The sequence below is a fragment of the Dendrobates tinctorius genome, unplaced genomic scaffold (genome assembly GCF_039654945.1).
Source record: "Dendrobates tinctorius isolate UK_male_01 unplaced genomic scaffold, ASM3965494v1 ptg000104l, whole genome shotgun sequence".
Taxonomy (NCBI): Eukaryota; Metazoa; Chordata; class Amphibia; order Anura; family Dendrobatidae; genus Dendrobates; species Dendrobates tinctorius.
The window spans coordinates 8,684,177-8,704,950 of record NW_027361772.1 but is presented as its reverse complement, the minus strand read 5'-3'; the positions used below and the strand labels follow the sequence as shown (position 1 = coordinate 8,704,950).

Below are 20,774 nucleotides of genomic sequence, written 5' to 3'. Positions count from 1 at the left end.
GGAAAGTGATTGACAGGTTGGTCACACTCGTCAAACATAGTGTTTGACAAGTGTGACCAGGTTTTTACTATTGAGGCCGCCTATGCGGCCTCAATAGTAAAAGATAGAATGTTAAAATGCTAAAAAAAATAAAAAAATCGGGGTATATTTACCTTCCGGCGTCCCGCGCTGCCATCCCGGGCCTCAGCGTTCCCAGTAATGCCTTGCGAGATCTGTGATGACGCAGTCTCGCGTTGCTATAGCGATCTTGCGAGACCGCTAGAGTAACGCGAGACTACGTCATCACAGGACCTTGCCGCAAGGCATTACTGGGAACGCTTAGGCCGGGAATGCAGCGCGGGACGCCGGAGGGTAAACATACCCCGATTTTTTATTTTTTATTTTTTTTTACAGGGGTATGGTACCCAGGGCCTGGAGGACAGTCTCCTCTCCTCCACACCGTGGGTACCAACCGCACATGAGACGCTTAACTTCCCGCATGGTGGGCATAGCCACATGCGGGAAGTAAGCGATTCTCATGCATTCCTATGGGTGCGGAATCACGGCAATTCTTTGCGATTCCGCACAAAAGAATGAGCATGCTGCGATTTTTTCCGCGATGTGATTCCGCCGCGGAATAAAGCGCAGCATTAGCACAGCATGTGCGGAATGCCATAGGAATGCATGGGGGGCGTTCTGTACACAATTTTTAAACGTTTTCGCAGCGTTTTTGAGCCGAAAATCGTGGAAAAAACGCATAAAAATCACTACGTGGGCACACAGCCTAAATGAACCTGCTCTGTGATAGTCTCAGGGTTCTGTTTGAAGCACAGAGAGCATCATGAAGACCAAGGAACACAACAGGCAGGTCCGTGAAACTGTTGTGGAGAAGCTTAAAGCTGGATTTGGATACAAAATGATTTCCAAAACTTTAAACATGCTAAGGAGCACTGTGCAAGCGATCATATTGAAATGGAAGGAGTATCATACCACTGCAAATCTACCAAGACCCGGCCGTCCCTCTAAACTTTCATCTCAAACAAGGAGAAGACTGATCAGAGATGCAGCCAAGAGGCCCATGATCACTCTGGATGAACGGCAGAGATGGGACAGTCTGTGCATAGCACAACAATCAGTCGTACACTGCACAAATCTGGCCTATATGGAAGAGTGGCAAGAAGAAAGCCATTTCTCAAAGATATCCATAAAAAGTGTAGTTTAAAGTTTGCAACAAGCCACCTGGGAGACACCCCAAACATGTGGAAGAAGGTGCTCTGGTCAGATGAAACCAAAAGCAAACTTTTTGACAACAATGCCAAATGATATGTTTGGCGTAAAGGCAACACAGCTCATCACCCTGAACACACCATCCCCACTGTCAAACATGGTGGTGGCAGCATCATGGTTTGCGTCTGCTTTTCTTCAGCAGGGACAGGGAAGATGGTTAAAATTGATGGGAAGATGGATGGAGCCAAATACAGGACCATTCTTGAAGAAAACCTGTTGGAGTCTGCAAAAGACCTGAGACTGGGACGGAGATTTGTCTTCCAACAAGACAATGATCCCAAACATAAAGCAAAATCTACAATGGAATGGTTCACAAATAAACGTATCCAGGTGTTAGAATGGCCAAGTCAAAGTCCAGACCTGAATCCAATCGAGAATCTGTGGAAAGAGCTGAAAACTGCTGTTCACAAGCGATCTCCATCCAACCTCACTGAGCTCGAGCTGTTTGCCAAGGAAGAATGGGCAAGAATTTCAGTCTCTCGATGTACAAAACTGATAGAGACATACCCCAAGCGACTTGCAGCTGTAATCGCAGCAAAAGGTAGCGCAACAAAGTATTAAGTTAAAGGGGCCGAATAATATTGCACGCCCCATTTTTCAGTTTTTGAATTTCCACAAAAATTTTAAATAACCAATACATTTCATTCAACTTCACAATTGTGTCCCACTTGTTGTATATCCTTCACCAAAAATTTACATTTGGTATCTTTATGTTTGACGCATGATATGTGGAAAAGGTTGAAAACTTCCAGGGGGCTGAATACTTTCACAAGGCACTGTACTTAGGAGAAATTGCACAACATATTTTAACATATTTTAAGGTCCATTTTCTCCAGCTACCGTTGTAAAAATAAAAAATTTGGAGCTAAAGTAAAGTTTTTTTTTTCCTTTCACATTGTTTTAGTTCTCGTGAAGCATCTGAAGGGTTAATGAACTTCTTGAATGTGGTTTTGCGCACCTGGAGGGGTGCAGTTTTTAGAATGGTGTCACTTTTGGGTACTTTCTGTCATATAGACCCCTCAAAGTGACTTCAAATGTGATGTGATCCCTAAAAAAATGGTTTTGTAAATTTTGTTGGAAGAATGATAAATTGCTGGTCAAAGCTCTTATAACTTTAACCTTTCTAACTTCATAACAAAAAAAAAAATGATGCTTCAAAAATTGTGCTGATGTAAAGTAGACATGTGGCAATTGTTATTTATTTTGCGTGACATGACTCTCTGATTTAAGTGCATAAGAATTGAAAGTTTGAAAATTGCCAAAGTTTCAAAACTTTCGCCAAAGATAAACGCAAGTCATTTTGAAAATTTTTTAACACTGACATTAAGTACAATATGTCACGGAAAAACACTTTCAGAATCAGTGGGATATGTTGAAGCTTTCCAGAGTTATAATCTCATAAAGGGACAGAGGGCAGAATTGTAAAATGTGGCTTGATCATTAAAGTCAAAATTGGCTTGGTCATTAAGGGGTTATAACCTTTATGCAACCACATTATTTTAGTTATATTTCTATTTCAGTTGAAATGTAAAGATTGTGGGTCACATTAAAGGTGGAAAATGTTCTAAAATGATTCTTCTTGGTATGATTTTTTTGTACATATTTATTTATTTTACTTGCTTATAAATAACTAATGCATAACAAATACCTGGCATTTTATCAGGCACTTATGTAGACTTGTCAGGTTGTCACATCCACTTTATGTGAACCCTATTCACACACAACAGGGGGAAGTTTGGAAGAACTTGTGTAGTGGTTTAATACAACAACGTGGGAAAATTATTCTACTAAATCCCAGGTGCAAAAAAATCAAATATAACCAGATGTTCGCTAGACAAAAGTGAGTCTTGCAGGAAATGTTTGGCTTAAAAAAAAGATATACAGTGGATACAGAAAGTATTCAGACCCCTTTAAAGTTTTCACTCTGTTTCATTGCAGCCATTTGGTAAACTCAAAAAAGTTCCTTCTTTTCTCATTACTGTACACTCTGCACCCCATCTTGACTGAAAAAAAACCCAGAAATGTAGAAATTTTTGCAAATTTATTCAAAAAGAAAAACTGAAATATCACATGGTCATAAGTACTCAGACCCTTTGCTCAGACACTCATATTTAAGTCACATGCTGTCCATTTCCTTGTGATCCTCCTTGAGGCTATGTGTCCACGTAGGCAGAAAATTTCTGCTTCAAAACCGGACTCCTTCCCAGAAAATGCGAAGAAATAAAATTTTATTTCCGTGCGTTTTTTGCGCATTTTCCACGCGTTTTTGCGGAAAAACAACGTGTTTTTGATGCGTTTTTTTCAGCGCTTCTTCTGACTCATAGAAAATAGCTAAAAACGTGGACTTTTCCGCAAAATTAATGTGCATGCTGCGTTTTTTACCGCGAAGCATTTTTTTCGCTGAAAAAAACGCATCAATGTGCACAAAAAGTGCGAAATTCATTTAAAATGAATGGGATGCTTCTTGTATGCGTTTTTGAAGCGTTTTGACTGGGACAAACGCTTCAAAAACGCAATAAAAACGCTTACGTGGGGACACAGCCTGGGATGGTTCTACTCGTTCATTGGAGTCCAGCTGTGTTTAATTAAACTGGTAGGACTTGATTTGTAAAGGCACACACCTGTCTATATAAGACCTCACAGCTCACAGTGCATGTCAGACCAAATGAGAATCATGAGGTCAAAGGAACTGGCCAAGGAGCTCAGAGACAGAATTGTGGCAAGGCACAGATCTGGCCAAGGTTACAAAAGAATTTCTGCAGTATTCAAGGTTCCTAAGAGCACAGTGGCCTCCACAATCCTTACTTGTAAGAAGTTTGGGACCACCAGAAGTCTTCCTAGACCTGGCCGTCCAGCCAAACTGAGCAATCGTGGGAAAAGAGTCTTGGTGAGAGAAGTAAAGAAGAACTCCAAGATCACTGTGGCTGAGCTCCACAGATGCAGTAGGGAGATGGGAGAAAGTTCCACAAAGTCAACTATCACTGCAGCCCTCCACCAGTCGGGCCTTTGTGGCAGAGGTGGACCAATGGAAGCCTCTCCTCGGTGCCAGACATATGAAAGCCCACATAGAGTTAGCTAAAAAACACATGAAGGCCTCCCAGATTATGAGAAATAAGATTCTCTGGTCTGATGAGATGAAGATAGACCTTTTAGGTGATAATTCTAAGAAGTATGTGTGGAGAAACCAGGCACTGCACATCACCTGCCCAATACAATCCCATCAGTGAAACATGGTGGTGGCAGCATCATGCTATGGGGGTGTTTTTCAGCTGGAGGGACAGGACAACTGGTTGCAATTGAAGGAAACATGAATGCGGCCAAGTACAGAGATATCCTGGATGAAAACCTCTTCCAGAGTGCTCTGGACCTCCCACTTGGCTGAAGGTTCAACTTCCAACAAGGCAATGACCCTAAGCACACAGCTAAAATAACAAAGGAGTGGCTTCAGAACAACTCTGTGACCATTCTTGACTGGCCCAGCCAGTGCCTTCACCTAAACCCAATTGAGCATCTCTTGAGAGACCTGAAAATGGCTGTCCACCAACGTTCACCATCGAACCTGATGGAAATGCAGAGGATCCCCAAATCCAGGTGTGAAAATCTAGTTACATCATTCCCAAGAAGACTCATGGCTGTGCTAGCTCAAAAGGTGCTTCTACTCAATACTGAGCTAAGGGTCTGAATACTTATGACCATGTGATATTTCAGTTTTTCTTTTTTAATAAATTTGCAAAAATTTCTACATTTCTGTTTTTTTCAGTCAAGATGGGGAGCAGAGTGTACATTAATGAGAAAGAAATGAACTTTTTTGAATTTTCCAAATGGCTGCAATGAAACAAAGTGAAAAATGTAAAGGGGTCTGAATACTTTCCGTACCCACTGTATGGCCTTTTAATGCCATAGGGAACAGTCTTTCCAGCTCTCCTCACTTTTTGTGTACTGCACAGTCACAACTCAGTGTATTCACCATGGCCTAGGAATGCCCTGGGATCGAGAGCTGAGATATAGGCTGAGGCCACATGTACCTGACCATTCCTATGGGACTTGTATCTCACAGACTCTGAATATGGCAGTAATAGATTTCATTGGGACCATGAACCCTGGCTTACATAGAGTCCACATGAAAAAAAATCATTGTGTGCCTAATTGGATGTCATTTATTGTGTCCAATGTTTTCTAGATACTTTTAACTTTTAGTGAAGCCTCCACTTGAAATTTTGAACCATTCAGAAGAAGGCTTCTTTAGAGCCTTTTACAAGCCCATACTGTGATCAGGAGATTTTCTCAAGGACAGGTCTGCAGTACAGTACTGTATGGAGCTTGTGCACACTACACACAGCTACATGTTTTTACGCTTCTCATCCAGGTGCAGAAATCAAAAAGAAGAAGTAAATCACACAACAATGCACATTGCACAAGAATGAAATCAATCACAAGCCCTTATTTAAAGGTAAAGGAGCCCGGGGCTATTTTAGGATTCTCCAAACCAATAAGTTCTGCAAGGACAAGTGGCAAATATTCACTGATCCCAATAAAGCTGCAGCCCAAGCATCGCACTTGGTTGAACCAGGAATAAGCGTCTCAACAGCAGACCTAGATCATCAGGAGTTAAACTACTGCCTGAAATCCATTCGCTGAGAGAGAAGTTCTTTACACTCTTTCATTACACTTTTCCAAACAGGAATGGTTTAGTATTGTAACCACGCTTCCAGGCTTAAAAAGATTTCTACCAAGTTCCTTATAGATGCTTCGGACTTGTTACCCCTCATCAGTGCAAGGTAGATAAACCATAACCTCAAAAATGTAGGGATGGTGGGCAATCAGACAAGCTAATCAGTGAGGGTATAATAATTGGAAGTTTAGACTCATGCCAAATCATTATAATATTACTGTGCATATTCTAATGCATACATGTTAGCTCTCGTCAGAACTGGCGTGTACAAATGTTTCATTTATACGCCTTAAGTGCTTAATGATCAAACACTAGGATCATACAAAATAATACATTTATCACTTTGGAAATACATAAGTAATTGTAGGTGACCCCCTATGCCCATGTCGAGATCTCCTACGTTTGCAATTTTCTCTCTCATTTTTAGGAAGAAAATATAAAAATCCAGCTACTCACCATAGAGCAGGAGTCTTCTCGAGCTCTGCATTATGGCCAGAGATAAAGAGAAGTGAGAGCGATCTCTTGTGATAACCCTCGTTACATTGTACTTCCTTCCGAAAAAAAAAAAGCTGTGACTCAAAATTAAAAGAAATGTTATTTTTCTTGTGAAAGTCCAGATGTGGATTTAGTCTACATGGCCCGGGCAAGTGCCAAGTGATGGTCGGCATCTGCCTATTGGGCAAATTACAGTGATCTTTTACTACTAGTAGCCTCATGGGGAAATAAGTGCATGTAGAATTATAAAGCTCAAGCAGAAGCTCCGAACTTCTTTACGAGTGAGAACACATTGGTGTATCAACCCATAGACTTTCGATTGAGCCAGTACACATGTGTGTGCTTAGGTGGGAGATGCACAGTCTTGCAGTGAGGGTCTTGGGACAGACAACCCCATTCATATACGGTCCTGTGCAAAAGTTTTAGGTATGTGTGGAAAACGTGCTGCAAAGAATGCTTTAATAAATGGACAAGTAGTAGTTTATTTTTATTACCGTATATACTCGTGTATAAGCCAACCCGAGTATAAGCCGACCCCCCTAATTTTGCCACAAAAAACTGGGAAAACTTATTGACTCGAGTATAAGCCTAGGGTGGAAAATGCAGCAGCTACTGGTAAAGTTCAAAAATAAAAATAGATACCAATAAAGGTAAAATCAATTGAGACATCAATACGTCAAATGTTTTTGAATATCCATATTGAATCAGGGGCCCCATATAATGCTCCATACAGTTCATGATGGCACCATAAGATGCTCCATACAAAATACACCCCATATAATGCTGCACAAAGGTTAATAATGGCCCCATAAGATGCTCCATAGAATAATATGCCCCATTTGCTGCTCCATAAAGGTTATGGCCCCATAAGATGTTCCATAGATTATGCCCCATAAGATGCTCCATAGATTACAGTATGCCCCATATGATGCTCCATAGATTATGCCCCCATAAGATGCTCCATAAGATGCTCCATAGATTATGCCCCCATAAGATGCTCCATAGATTATGCCCCCATATGCTTCCCCATAAGATGCTCCATAGATTATGCCCCCATAAGATGCTCCATAGATTATGCCCCATATGATGCTCCATAGATTATGCCCCCATAAGATGCTCCATAGAATAGGCCCCATATGCTGCTGCTGCAAATTAAAAAAAAATGACATACTCACCTCTTGTCGCTGGGGGCCAGGTGTCGGTGTCCTGAGCAGGCGGGGACACTGGCACGCTATGGGGGACAGGTGCCGGTGTCACCGCTGGCTCAGGGCCCCGGCATTTGAGATATTCACCTGTCCCTGTTCCACTGCTGCGTGCCGCTCTGTCTTCCGGGTCCTCTGTCAGTGACCGTTCAGGCTGAGGGCACGGCGTGCACTAACTACGTCATCATGCCTTCTGACCTGAACATCACAGCCAGAGGACGAGGAGGACAGAGCGGCGCGCAGCGGTGGAACGGGGACAGGTGAATATCACATATACTTACCCCCTCCGGGCGCAGTCTCTGCAGCCCCTCTTCTCCCACGGTCTCCAGCAGCTATTCCTTCCTTCAGTGGTCATGTGGTTCCGCTCATTAAAGTCATGAATATGTGCATATTCATGAACTTAATAAGCGGTACCACGTGACCGCTGAAGGAAGGAGCCTGAGACCGTGGGAGAAGCAGGGGGGCTGCAGAGATGTGCCAGGGGGGGTAAGTATGATCTGACACCCCCTCCCCTGCCGACCCCCTGGCGTATATGACTCGTGTATAAGCCAAGAGGGGGACTTTCAGCCTTAAAAAATGGGCTGAAAATCTCGGCTTATACGCGAGTATATACAGTAATTAAGGAAATGTAAAGTGAATGAACAAAAGAGAAATCTAAATTAAATTAATATTTCATGTGTACTCTGTTTTCAAAACAGCATCAATTCTTCTAGTTACACTTGCCGCTTGTACACAGTTTTTGAAGGAACTCAACAGGGACAAGGTGCCCTGTCTGTTGCTCCCCGACACATTACATGAATATGAGGGTCCTGGATGGGTGTGCGGACTTGTGCTGTGAGGGAGTTAAGCCCGTGCAGGCTGCATGTGAGCGATTACGCTGGTTCGTCAGGATCAATGTTTCACAGTTCAATGAGGGAAATCACAATTCAAAAATAAACTTTACTAAATGGGTATTTAGGGTGGAATATATACTGTATATAGAAGCGTGTCATGAAAGAAATTAAAATCCATAAGTCATCTCCAGAAGGAGACAGAGCTGACAATCCAAACCCCTTTTGGAAGAAAGACCTCACAATGGAACATGTGGGGGAAGAGAGGAAATTATTTATAGCTAGGGAGAGAAAAACTCATTAAAGCAACCTTTTAAGCAGCGCCAGCAACCCCATGCAGTGGCCAGGTAATAAAACATGGAATTCTTCTGAGACAAGAAGGCTGAGCTCTGTGTACAAAAAGGAGGAAAATTGTCCTCCCACAGGCAGAAGCTCTTATGATGAAAGAAACCTGAACAATGCACGTTAGACAGGCCAGCTCCAGTGTTAAGATAGGAATATTGGGTTTTGTATCAATCTAATATTTTATGGGATACAGATTTTCAGCGTTATAGCAGAAAGACGGATATGACGCTTCCCTTCACATCGCTGTGGGGCCATTAAAATCCCTCCAATAGAATAACTGCCTGATAGATGATGCTTTACTTGTTATATTTGATCTCTATGTACCAGTAACATCATGATAAAAAATTTGACGCCAATATTTAACGCCAGTGATCTTTAGAGGCGAAGATATCTTGTAATTTGGGGAGCTCATAAAATTCTAACAAATTTCAAAAACTGACCGTCACATCCAATCATAAGCATTGTGTGAACAGGCGCTTAACCTAGAGTCATCAACTTATTTACATTCAAGCAAACAAGGAAGCACACTGTAGCGTCATAACATGCAAATATGAAAAATGAAAAATGAATTGCATTACTGCATTAGAAATATGAAAAATTGAGAACGTTTAGCACATAAAATGGCCAAGTTATGTGTACCTGGAAGCCACGTTAAGGCATTTCTCGTTTTCCAGGTCCCTGTCTATGCCAATACTCACTAAGACTGAAGTCTACATCTGATTGGGAACCTATGAAAAATCCTCTGTTTAGACTGAAGTCTATATCTCTGTGGAGGGGAAGTGGCCCTGCTTTGATTAAAAACGCCTGCGGCTAACAGGTGGAGTGTTCAGTCAGAAAGTAAATGAATACAAATTTCAAAAACTGACCGTCACATCTAAGCATAAACATTGTGTGAACAGGTGCTTACCCTAGAGTCACCAACTCATATATATTCAAGCAAAAAAGGAAGCACACTGTAGCGCCATAACATGCAAATATGAAAAATGAATTGCATTACTGCATTAGAAATATGAAAAATTTCCCCTCCACAGAGATATAGACTTCTGTCTAAACAGAGGATTTTTCATAGGTTCCCATTCAGATGGAGACTTCAGTCTTAGTGAGGATTGGCATAGACAGGGACCTGGAAAACGAGAAATGCCTTAATGTGGCTTCCAGGTACACATAACTTGGCCATTTTATGCGCTAAACTTTCTCAATTTTTCATATTTCTAATGCAGTAATGCAATTCCTTTTTCCTTTTAGCATTTTATGGCGCTACAGTGTGCTTCTTTTTTTGCTTGAACATAAAATTCTTACAGACCCAGGACATCCCACAATCTGACTCACATGAAGTCATCAAGGGGAGGTGTGTGGGCATAACTTAGGAACTAATAAAAAGCCAATGCTAATTATAATTCTTGTTCAATAACAGGAAGATACATTGTTATGTAGGCTTGACACACATTTTCACCGGACATTCTCTCAATCTAAGTGCTTCCCTTTGCTAAGCTCGGAGCCACTTCTGTGACCAACGTTTAGTAAGTTTCTTTAGTTATCCCTTTTTATTTTATGTAATTATAAACACTGTACTGTTTTGTTCCCATTCTGTAACATTATGTATATTTGTTATAAACATAGCCTATCTTTCTGGAATAAATATAGAATTGAATAGCTGTGTTCCTCTTGTTCTGTAAACCACACCCCTGAAGCCATACGCTATCTGTAACAGGTGTCCAATTGGCTTTTATAAACTATTGGTGGTGGCAGCGAGAAGTTTCTTTTGTTATTCTGGCAGTGACCGTACCAGGGTATATATCTATATATATATATATATATATATATATATATATATATATATATATATATATATATTCCTTGTGTTGGAATGAGAGGTGTATATACCTTACGCTCACTGTGAGTTCCCCAATAACCGGCCTAGTAGTGGAAGCAGCCACGGCCTCGTACATCACTCGTCAGACAGTTGTGTAATTGTCCCGACGAATGGAGGAAGCTGAGTCGCATTCTCCTAACAAAAAGTTAACAGTGGGTGGTTCTGTGTGAACTCCCCAGTGTCATCTGTAACAAAGTGGTAACAGTGGTGGGATAGGTGTGACCCCTCAGCTTCGTATCCTTGACGACAATTGGAGGCAACGATGGGATCTGCACGACCCACCCTTTATGTGATCTTTGACAAAGGGATAGCGGGTACACAGTCTTATGAACATTTCCTGTACAACTCGAAGCATTTTCCACACAGCTTATTTCATTAGTTTACTCCAATGTTCTCTATGTCCACTCTTTCTCACTACTTCACCACAAGCCAACTTAACACTACATTCCTGTTTAGCACTTGTTGTTTACTCATCCTACCATTGCACATCCTCCTTTCTCTTTAACGTGCCAGTATGGCCGCTAATGCTGATGCTACGGAACTCCCGCTAGGGACACTTTACCTGTCTAGTTAGGCCCATTACCTTCTAGAGTTATAAGCTCTGGGTCTTGTGGCTAGACATCCACTTGCGGTACCCTTTTTCTGGAAGATCACTCTTTCTCTTAGTCAGTTCTACTCCAGGTCTCGCTATCCAATTTTCCTCAGTCTCCTATCACTTAGGGTCATCCCAGAATCCAGCACTATCCACCTTGGACCTTTAGGTCCACTCACTATGTACTTCAGGCCCTAACTGCCTCTCTGGCAGGAAATTGTCACTTTCCCTGTGATTTATCACATCCCACTCTGGGCTTGTCCTGCAAATTAACTCTAACTATCCCCATGGCAAAACTACACATATTATCAACATCACTAACATCTTAACGCACATCACAATTCACATTACATCACATAACATATCACATCACATAACATTTCCTAACAATGACAAAAAAAATTGTTTCTCCAAGAGGGAAGCATGGGCAGCATATCCATATCCTTACAATTGTTCCAAACATCTTAGAGAACTAACCACAGATTTACTGTGGATTTTGTTTGTGCAAATCCTTCTGTTTCTTTATTCTTCATGACCGACTTGATGATGTCGATATCAGAATTCTTTGGGGGCCATATCATCACTTCCAGGACTACTTGTTCTTATTTCCACTAATGATAGTACTTAATGACATTAGCTGTATGTTTGGGATGGTCGTCCTGCTGCAGAATAAGTTTGGAGCCAATCAGATGCCTCCCTGACGGTATTGCATGATGGATAGGTATCTGACTATATTCCTCAGCATGGAAGACCCCAAGAAATGGGCAACATTGAGGACCATAGTCACAGTCATTGACCAGATGAAAGACACACCATGCTTGCTTCTCTTGGAAATGAGGAGATATCCAGCAGTTCCATCAGCTCAGAACTTGCAGAAACCAGTGGAACCCAGCTACACTAATCTACTGTTTGGAGAAGTCTGGCCACAAGTGGTCTTCATAAATGATTTGCGGTCTAAAATCTATAACTAGAGTTGAGCGAAACGGGTCGAAAAAATTCAAAAGTCGCCGACTTTTGGCAAAGTCGGGTTTCATGAAACGAAACCCGACCCTAGGATGAGGTCGGCGACTTACGCGCCAAAGTCGCGTTTCAAAAGTTTGTTTTGCGCTCTTTTTCAGCCAATCAGGATCCACGGACACTGTGGGCAACGTGATGACCTAGGCACGGGTCACCACCATCTTTCAGAAGGGCATGCAAGTGATTGGCTTGCTTTGGTGGGCGTCACAGGGGGTATAAAAGGGCGTGCACGCCGACCGCCATCTTACTTCTGCCGATCTTAGTATAGGGAGAGGTTGCTGCTGATTCTGTAGGGAGAGCGTTAGGCAGGGAAGAAGACAAAAAAACTGCTTCTGCTGCTAGCGATTTGGCCTGCACAACACACAAGTCACTGTGTGTGCAGTGCAAGGGGAGGCTATATTGTGGTGTATCAGTGGTGTTGGTTGTTGGGCTGCCTTTTAAGGCTTCCTGACACGCTGGCATTGCTGTTTACCCACTGCTCCGCAAACTGCTTTTTTAAAAGCAATCCAATCTCCCTTATCCTCTAGTCACTTTTGTCACAGCTGTGCCATCGAGCCTGTCACACAGCGCTCAGATATCAGTGGGCCTCACACAATCCACAAGTGTCCAGTGTCCAAAAGTGTGCGCAGAGATTCAAAATCTCCATTATCCTCTTGTCACTTTGGTCACAGGCAGCTGTGCCATCGAGCGTGTCACATAGCGCTCAGATATCAGTGGGCCTCACACAATCCACAAGTGTCCAGTGTCCAAAAGTGTGCGCAGAGATTCAAAATCTCCATTATCCTCTCGTCACTTTGGTCACAGGCAGCTGTGCCATCGAGCGTGTCACATAGCGCTCAGATATCAGTGGGCCTCACACAATCCACAAGTGTCCAGTGTCCAAAAGTGTGCGCAGAGATTCAAAATCTCCATTATCCTCTCGTCACTTTGGTCACAGCTGTGCCATCGAGCATGTCACATAGCGCTCAGATATCAGTGGGCCTCACACAATCCACAAGTGTCCAGTGTCCAAAAGTGTGCGCAGAGATTCAAAATCTCCATTATCCTCTCGTCACTTTGGTCACAGGCAGCTGTGCCATCGAGCGTGTCACATAGCGCTCAGATATCAGTGGGCCTCACACAATCCACAAGTGTCCAGTGTCCAAAAGTGTGCGCAGAGATTCAAAATCTCCATTATCCTCTCGTCACTTTGGTCACAGCTGTGCCATCAAGCGTGTCACATAGCGCTCAGATATCAGTGGGCCTCACACAATCCACAAGTGTCCAGTGTCCAAAAGTGTGCGCAGAGATTCAAAATCTCCATTATCCTCTCGTCACTTTGGTCACAGGCAGCTGTGCCATCGAGCGTGTCACATAGCGCTCAGATATCAGTGGGCCTCACACAATCCACAAGTGTCCAGTGTCCAAAAGTGTGCGCAGAGATTCAAAATCTCCATTATCCTCTCGTCACTTTGGTCACAGGCAGCTGTGCCATCGAGCCTGTCACATAGCGCTCAGATATCAGTGGGCCTCACACAATCCACAAGTGTCCAGTGTCCAAAATTTTACGCAGAGATTCAAAATCTCCATTATCCTCTCGTCACTTTGGTCACAGGCAGCTGTGCCATCGAGCCTGTCACATAGCGCTCAGATATCAGTGGGCCTCACACAATCCACAAGTGTCCAGTGTCCAAAAGTGTGCGCAGAGATTCAAAATCTCCATTATCCTCTCGTCACTTTGGTCACAGGCAGCTGTGCCATCGAGCGTGTCACATAGCGCTCAGATATCAGTGGGCCTCACACAATCCACAAGTGTCCAGTGTCCAAAAGTGTGTGCAGAGATTCAAAATCTCCATTATCCTCTCGTCACTTTGGTCTCAGGCAGCTGTGCCATCGAGTGTGTCACATAGCGCTCAGATATCAGTGGGCCTCACACAATCCACAAGTGTCCAGTGTCCAAAAGTGCGCAGAGATTCAAAATCTCCATTATCCTCTCGTCACTTTGGTCACAGGCAGCTGTGCCATCGAGCGTGTCACATAGCGCTCAGATATCAGTGGGCCTCACACAATCCACAAGTGTCCAGTGTCCAAAAGTGTGCGCAGAGATTCAAAATCTCCATTATCCTCTCGTCACTTTGGTCACAGGCAGCTGTGCCATCGAGCCTGTCACATAGCGCTCAGATATCAGTGGGCCTCACACAATCCACAAGTGTCCAGTGTCCAAAAGTGTGCGCAGAGATTCAAAATCTCCATTATCCTCTCGTCACTTTGGTCACAGGCAGCTGTGCCATCGAGCCTGTCACATAGCGCTCAGATATCAGTGGGCCTCACACAATCCAAAAGTGTCCACTGTCCACAAGTGTGTGCAGAAATTCTAAATCTCCCCTGTCCTATAGACACCTTGTACCTTGTTTTACATTACTATATAGTTTGTTGGATTTTGTCTACATTTCTACCAAAAATGAGGAAGGCTGGTGGAAGAGGCCGTGGAATTGGGCGGGGGTTGGCAGCTGGTAATGATGGTGTTGGTGGTGGATCTGATGGTAGTGGCAATAGCAAAATAGGACCGAATGCAGGAGGTGCTGACCCTGCGTCATCGTCTGGCTACATAAGGCCTCGAACGCTTAGTTTTCTAGGAGTTGGCAAACCGCTTTTAAAGGCAGAGCATCAGGAAAAAGTTTTGTCTTACATTGCTGACTCAGCCTCCAGCTCTATCACCTCCTCTTCTTCAGTTGTAAAAAGTAAAAGCACTGAGTCGTCATTGGGGGCTCATGTTCATGAACCACACCTTTCCTTGTGTCCTTCACCCCAACCAAGATTGAAGGATGACGCAGGCCATACTACTGATTACTCCATGGAGCTGTTTTCACATACCATGCCTGGATTATCAAGTGAAATGGTGCATTACCCAGGCCAAGATGAATCTGACATGGAGTGCACTGATGCACAGCCGCTGATGGATGATTCTGCTGGTACATTCACTCAGAGCACTACATTGTCCTCGCAGTGTACAGAGCCAGATTTTGACCCTGATGAGACTCAGGTGCCCCTTCCCGCACACTATACCACCATACACGGTGACACAGAGAAAGGTGCACATGACATAGAAGAGGAGGTGATGGATGACCCAGTTGTTGACCCAGATTGGCATCCATTGGGGGAAGAGGGTGCTGCTTCCAATAGCTCAGATGAGGAGCATCCACAGCAGACATCGACATCGCAACAGCTGTTATCTGGCAGGCCCGGAGCACTCCAAAGACAGATTCCAAACATCAAAAGAGTTGCTGGACAGCTTGTCCAGAGGGTCAAAAGATCACAGCGTGCTAGGCCGCAAAATGTCTGCCAAAGTAGGAAGAGTGCAGTGTGGCACTTTTTTGAACAAAATCCTCATGATCAGGCCAAGGTTATTTGTAAGAAGTGCGCAAAGACCTTTAGCCGAGGGAAAAATCTGAAAAATTTGAATACCAGTTGCATGCTTAGACATTTAACCAGCATGCACTTGCAAGCGTGGACACAACACCAAACCTCAAGTGCCACATGTGCAACTGATCACAACGAAGGTAGTCAGCAACGCTACATTGTTTCCCCCACTGTAAGCCCACCGGTTAGCACAGCAGCAAATGTTGAGGTGTCGTTGCAAGACCACAGCAGTCAGGGAATCCCACTGTTATATCAACGAAAGACTGATTCTAGGCCATCAGAAAGAACAACAACTCCATCACCATCATCAACCCTCTCTCAGTCCGCCCTGTCCACCGCTACTTCCACCATATGCAGCTCTCAAGTCCAGCTCACCCTCCCAGAAACTATGAGTAGGTCAAGAAAGTACTCAGTCTCTCATCCGCGTACACTGGGTTTGAACGCCCACATTGCCAAACTAATCTCGTTTGAGATGATGCCCTTTCGGTTGGTGGAAAGCACAGCTTTCCGCGAACTCATGGCCTATGCAGTACCACGCTATGACCTACCCAGTCGCCACTTCTTCTCTCGCAAAGCCATCCCAGCCCTCCACCATCATGTGAAAGACCGCATTGTCCATGCACTCAAGCAGTCAGTGAGCGGAAAGGTGCACCTCACAACTGATGCATGGTCCAGTCGGCATGGCCAGGGCCGTTACGTGTCCATCACTGCGCACTGGATTAATGTGGTGGATGCAGGGTCCACAGGGGACAGCCGTGGTGGGACAGTGCTGCCTAGCCCACGGTATAGGAAACAGTTGGCTGTAGGCGTTCGACCCTCCTCCTCCTCCTCCTCCTCCAGAAGCGAAAGCTCGTCCACAGAGCGCAGTCGTACGAGCACTCCATCTGCAACTGCCACTGTTGCACACGATGTGTCCCCCTATCGAGCAGCTAGTGGAAAGCGTCAGCAGGCTGTGTTGCAGATGATGTGTTTGGGCGACAGACACACCACCGAGGTGCTGGCCGAGTACTTGAAGCGACAAACTGAGTCATGGCTGGGCAGTGTACATCTTGAGGCAGGCAAGGTAGTTAGTGATAACGGCCGTAATTTTGTGGCAGCCATAGCCCTTTCAAAACTCAGCCACATACCTTGCTTGGCTCACACCTTGAACCTGGTGGTGCAGTGCTTCCTCAAAAATTATCCGGAGTTAACAGCCCTGCTCCAGAAGGTGCGAAGACTGTGCGCGCACATCCGCCGGTCGCCTGTACACTCCGTTCGTATGCAGAAGCTGCAGCGATTGCTCCACCTTCCCAACCACCGCCTCATTATCGACATTGCAACAAGGTGGAACTCCACCCTGCACATGGTGGAGCGGCTGTGCGAGCAGAGGCAGGCCATAATGCATTTGTGGGAGGATACACGGCCAGGCACTTTGAGAGCAGACATGGAGTTTACAGGCGTGCAGTGGTCGAAGCTGAAAGACCTTTATAAGGTCCTTCAGTGTTTTGAGGAATGCACACGGCTGGTAAGCGCAGACGACGCCATCCTAAGCATGAGCATCCCACTTATGCGTCTGCTCATGCAAACTTTGACGCACCTTAAGGAGCAGGCGTCTGCAGCCAATGTTGATGAGGAGGAAGAGGAGGAGGGAATCCTTGATGACATTCAGCCATTGTCTGCTCAGGGACCTCTCCTGGACGAGGTGGAGGAAGAAGAGGAGGAGGAGGATGATGGGGATGATTACTTAGGGGAGGAGGATGCATCTCGTGGGGCAAGTGAAAATGTTGGCGTGGCAAGGTCTGGTACAGGGTTTGTGCGTGACTGGAGGGATGTGGATTTGCCAGAAAGTGCTCCTCCACCCAGCACTCGCAGTGCATCATTGACACCGGGAACATTGGCCCACATGTCAGATTATGCCTTGCGGATCCTAAAAAGGGACCCCCGCATTGCCAAAATGATGAACGATGACGACTACTGGTTGGCCAGCATCCTGGATCCACGCTATAAAGGCAAATTACAAAACATCATGCCACAGGAGAACCTTGACCTAATATTGGCTAATAAACAAGCAACTCTGGTAAATCGGTTGCTTGAGGCATTCCCAGCACACAGCAGCGGTGATGGTTCTCACACGAGCCGTACGGGCCGGGGGCAGCTTGGCAGAGGTGTTCGTGGTGCACACAGCAGAAGTGGCGTTGGAGACAGGGGTTTCATGACAATGTTGTGGACTGATTTTTCAAATACCGCTCACACAACTGGTAATACTGCATCGATGGAAAGTGACAGGAGACAGCAGTTGTCAACTATGGTTACAAACTACTTTTCCTCCCATATCGATGTTCTCCCACACAGGTCATTCCCCTTTGACTATTGGGCCGCTAAACTGGACACCTGGCCTGAATTGGCCCAATATGCCTTACAGGAGCTCGCTTGCCCAGCTGCAAGTGTGCTATCGGAAAGAGTCTTCAGTGCAGCTGGATCAATCCTGACAGAAAAAAGGACCCGTCTGTCAACTCAAAATGTGGATGATCTAACCTTCATTAAAATGAACCACGCATGGGTTTCCAAGGATTTTGTCCCACCTTCCCCTGATGACACATAGGGTGACAGAAAAATGGCTTGCTTTGGTCCACCTCTTCCTGGTACTTCACCTATTTCGCCTTTTGCATCAGCTGAATGTCCAACATCAACATATGCCACTTTCTAAAACTCCCTAACTGTGCTGCCCCCCCCCCCGAGTGCCGTTGCCCTGGACAGGTGGGTAGGCTGACTCTTGGGCGCGGGCACTGGCACAGGGTCCCTCATAGTGCAATCAAGTGTCTCTGACGGTGGTGGTGCACACCCGCCGTCAGACACACCGCTGTACTATGAGGGGCCCAGTGCCAGTACCGACGCCCACGAGTGGGCCCCCCTTGCTTGGGCAGGGCCCCAGCATTTGCAATCTTTACCTCTCCCTGCTCCTCCGCTGTGTAATCTGGGCCGTCAAATCCATACTGTGCCTGACACCGTCTGAGCCTGCCTCCTGAGACATATATTTTGAATGTGTACGCTATCCATACATGTTATCCGGGGATACGGTACCCTTTCTAACCTTTGTGCAATCACGTGCAATCCATACTGGGCCTAACACCGTCTGAGCGTGCCTCCTGAGACATATATTTTGAATGTGTACGCTATCCATACATGTTATCCGGGGATACGGTACCCTTTCTAACCTTTGTGCAATCACGTGCAATCCATACTGTGCCTGACACCGTCTGAGCCTGCCTCCTGAGACATATATTTTGAATGTGTACGCTATCCATACATGTTATCCAGGGATACGGTACCCTTTCTAACCTTTGTGCAATCACGTGCAATCCATACTGGGCCTGACACCGTCTGTGCCTGCCTCCGTAGACATATATTTTGAATGTGTACGCTATCCATACATGTTATCCAGGGATACGGTACCCTTTCTAACCTTTGTGCAATCACGTGCAATCTATACTGGGCCTAACACCGTCTGAGCCTGCCTCCTGAGACATATATTTTGAATGTGTACGCTATCCATACATGTTATCCGGGGATACGGTACCCTTTCTAACCTTTGTGCAATCACGTGCAATCCATACTGGGCCTAACACCGTCTGAGCCTGCCTCCTGAGACATATATTTTGAATGTGTACGCTATCCATACATGTTATCCGGGGATACGGTACCCTTTCTAACCTTTGTGCAATCACGTGGAATCCATACTGGGCCTAACACCGTCTGAGCCTGCCTCCTGAGACATATATTTTGAATGTGTACGCTATCCATACATGTTATCCGGGGATACGGTACCCTTTCTAACCTTTGTGCAATCACGTGCAATCCATACTGTGCCTGACACCGTCTGAGCCTGCCTCCTGAGACATATATTTTGAATGTGTATGCTATCCATACATGTTATCCAGGGATACGGTACCCTTTCTAACCTTTGTGCAATCACGTGCAATCCATACTGGGCCTGACACCGTCTGAGCCTGCCTCCTGAGACATATATTTTGAATGTGTATGCTATCCATACATGTTATCCAGGGATACGGTACCCTTTCTAACCTTTGTGCAATCACGTGCAATCCATACTGGGCCTAACACCGTCTGAGCCTGCCTCCTGAGACATATATTTTGAATGTGTACGCTATCAATACATGTTATCCGGGGATACGGTACCCTTTCTAACCTTTGTGCAATCACGTGCAATCCATACTGGGCCTAACACCGTCTGAGCCTGCCTCCTGAGACATATATTTTGAATGTGTGCGCTATCCATACATGTTATCCGGGGATACGGTACCCTTTCTAACCTTTGTGCAATCACGTGCAATCCATACTGTGCCTGACAACGTATGAGCCTGCCTCCTGAGACATATATTTTGAATGTGTACGCTATCCATACATGTTATCCAGGGATACGGTACCCTTTCTAACCTTTGTGCAATCACGTGCAATCCATACTGGGCCTAACACCGTCTGAGCCTGCCTCCTGAGACATATATTTTGAATGTGTACGCTATCCATACATGTTATCCGGGGATACGGTACCCTTTCTAACCTTTGTGCAATCACGTGCAATCCATACGGTGCCTGACACCGTCTGAGCCTGCCTCCTGAGACATATATTTTGAATGTGTACGCTATCCATACATGTTATCCAGGGATCCGGTACCCTTTCTAACCTTTGTGCAATCACGTGCAATCCATACTGGGCCTGACACCGTCTGAGCCTGCCTCCTGAGACATATATTTTGAATGTGTACGCTATCCATACATGTTATCCAGGGATACGGTACCCTTTCTAACCTTTGTGCAATCACGTGCAATCCATACTGGGCCTAACACCGTCTGAGCCTGCCTCCTGAGACATATATTTTGAATGTGTACGCTATCCATACATGTTATCCGGGGATACGGTACCCTTTCTAACCTTTGTGCAATCACGTGCAATCCATACTGTGCCTGACACCGTCTGAGCCTGCCTCCTGAGACATATATTTAGAATGTGTACGCTATCCATACATGTTATCCAGGGATACGGTACCCTTTCTAACCTTTGTGCAATCACGTGCAATCCATACTG

The 20,774-nt window shown here is 45.0% G+C and overlaps 1 protein-coding gene across 2 annotated transcripts in view; it reads right to left on the bottom strand.

Moving 5' to 3' along the window:
• LOC141100321 (adhesion G protein-coupled receptor E3-like) overlaps window positions 1–6,480 on the bottom strand; it is a 119,201-nt gene extending 112,721 nt beyond the window's left edge. For both annotated transcript variants that reach the window (XM_073588712.1, XM_073588713.1), the window contains exon 1: window positions 6,395–6,480. In XM_073588712.1, coding sequence (XP_073444813.1) covers window positions 6,395–6,425 — 31 coding nt within the window. In that variant the 5' untranslated portion in view covers window positions 6,426–6,480. The remainder of the gene's footprint in view (window positions 1–6,394) is intronic.
• Between the last annotated feature and the right edge of the window lie 14,294 nt (window positions 6,481–20,774).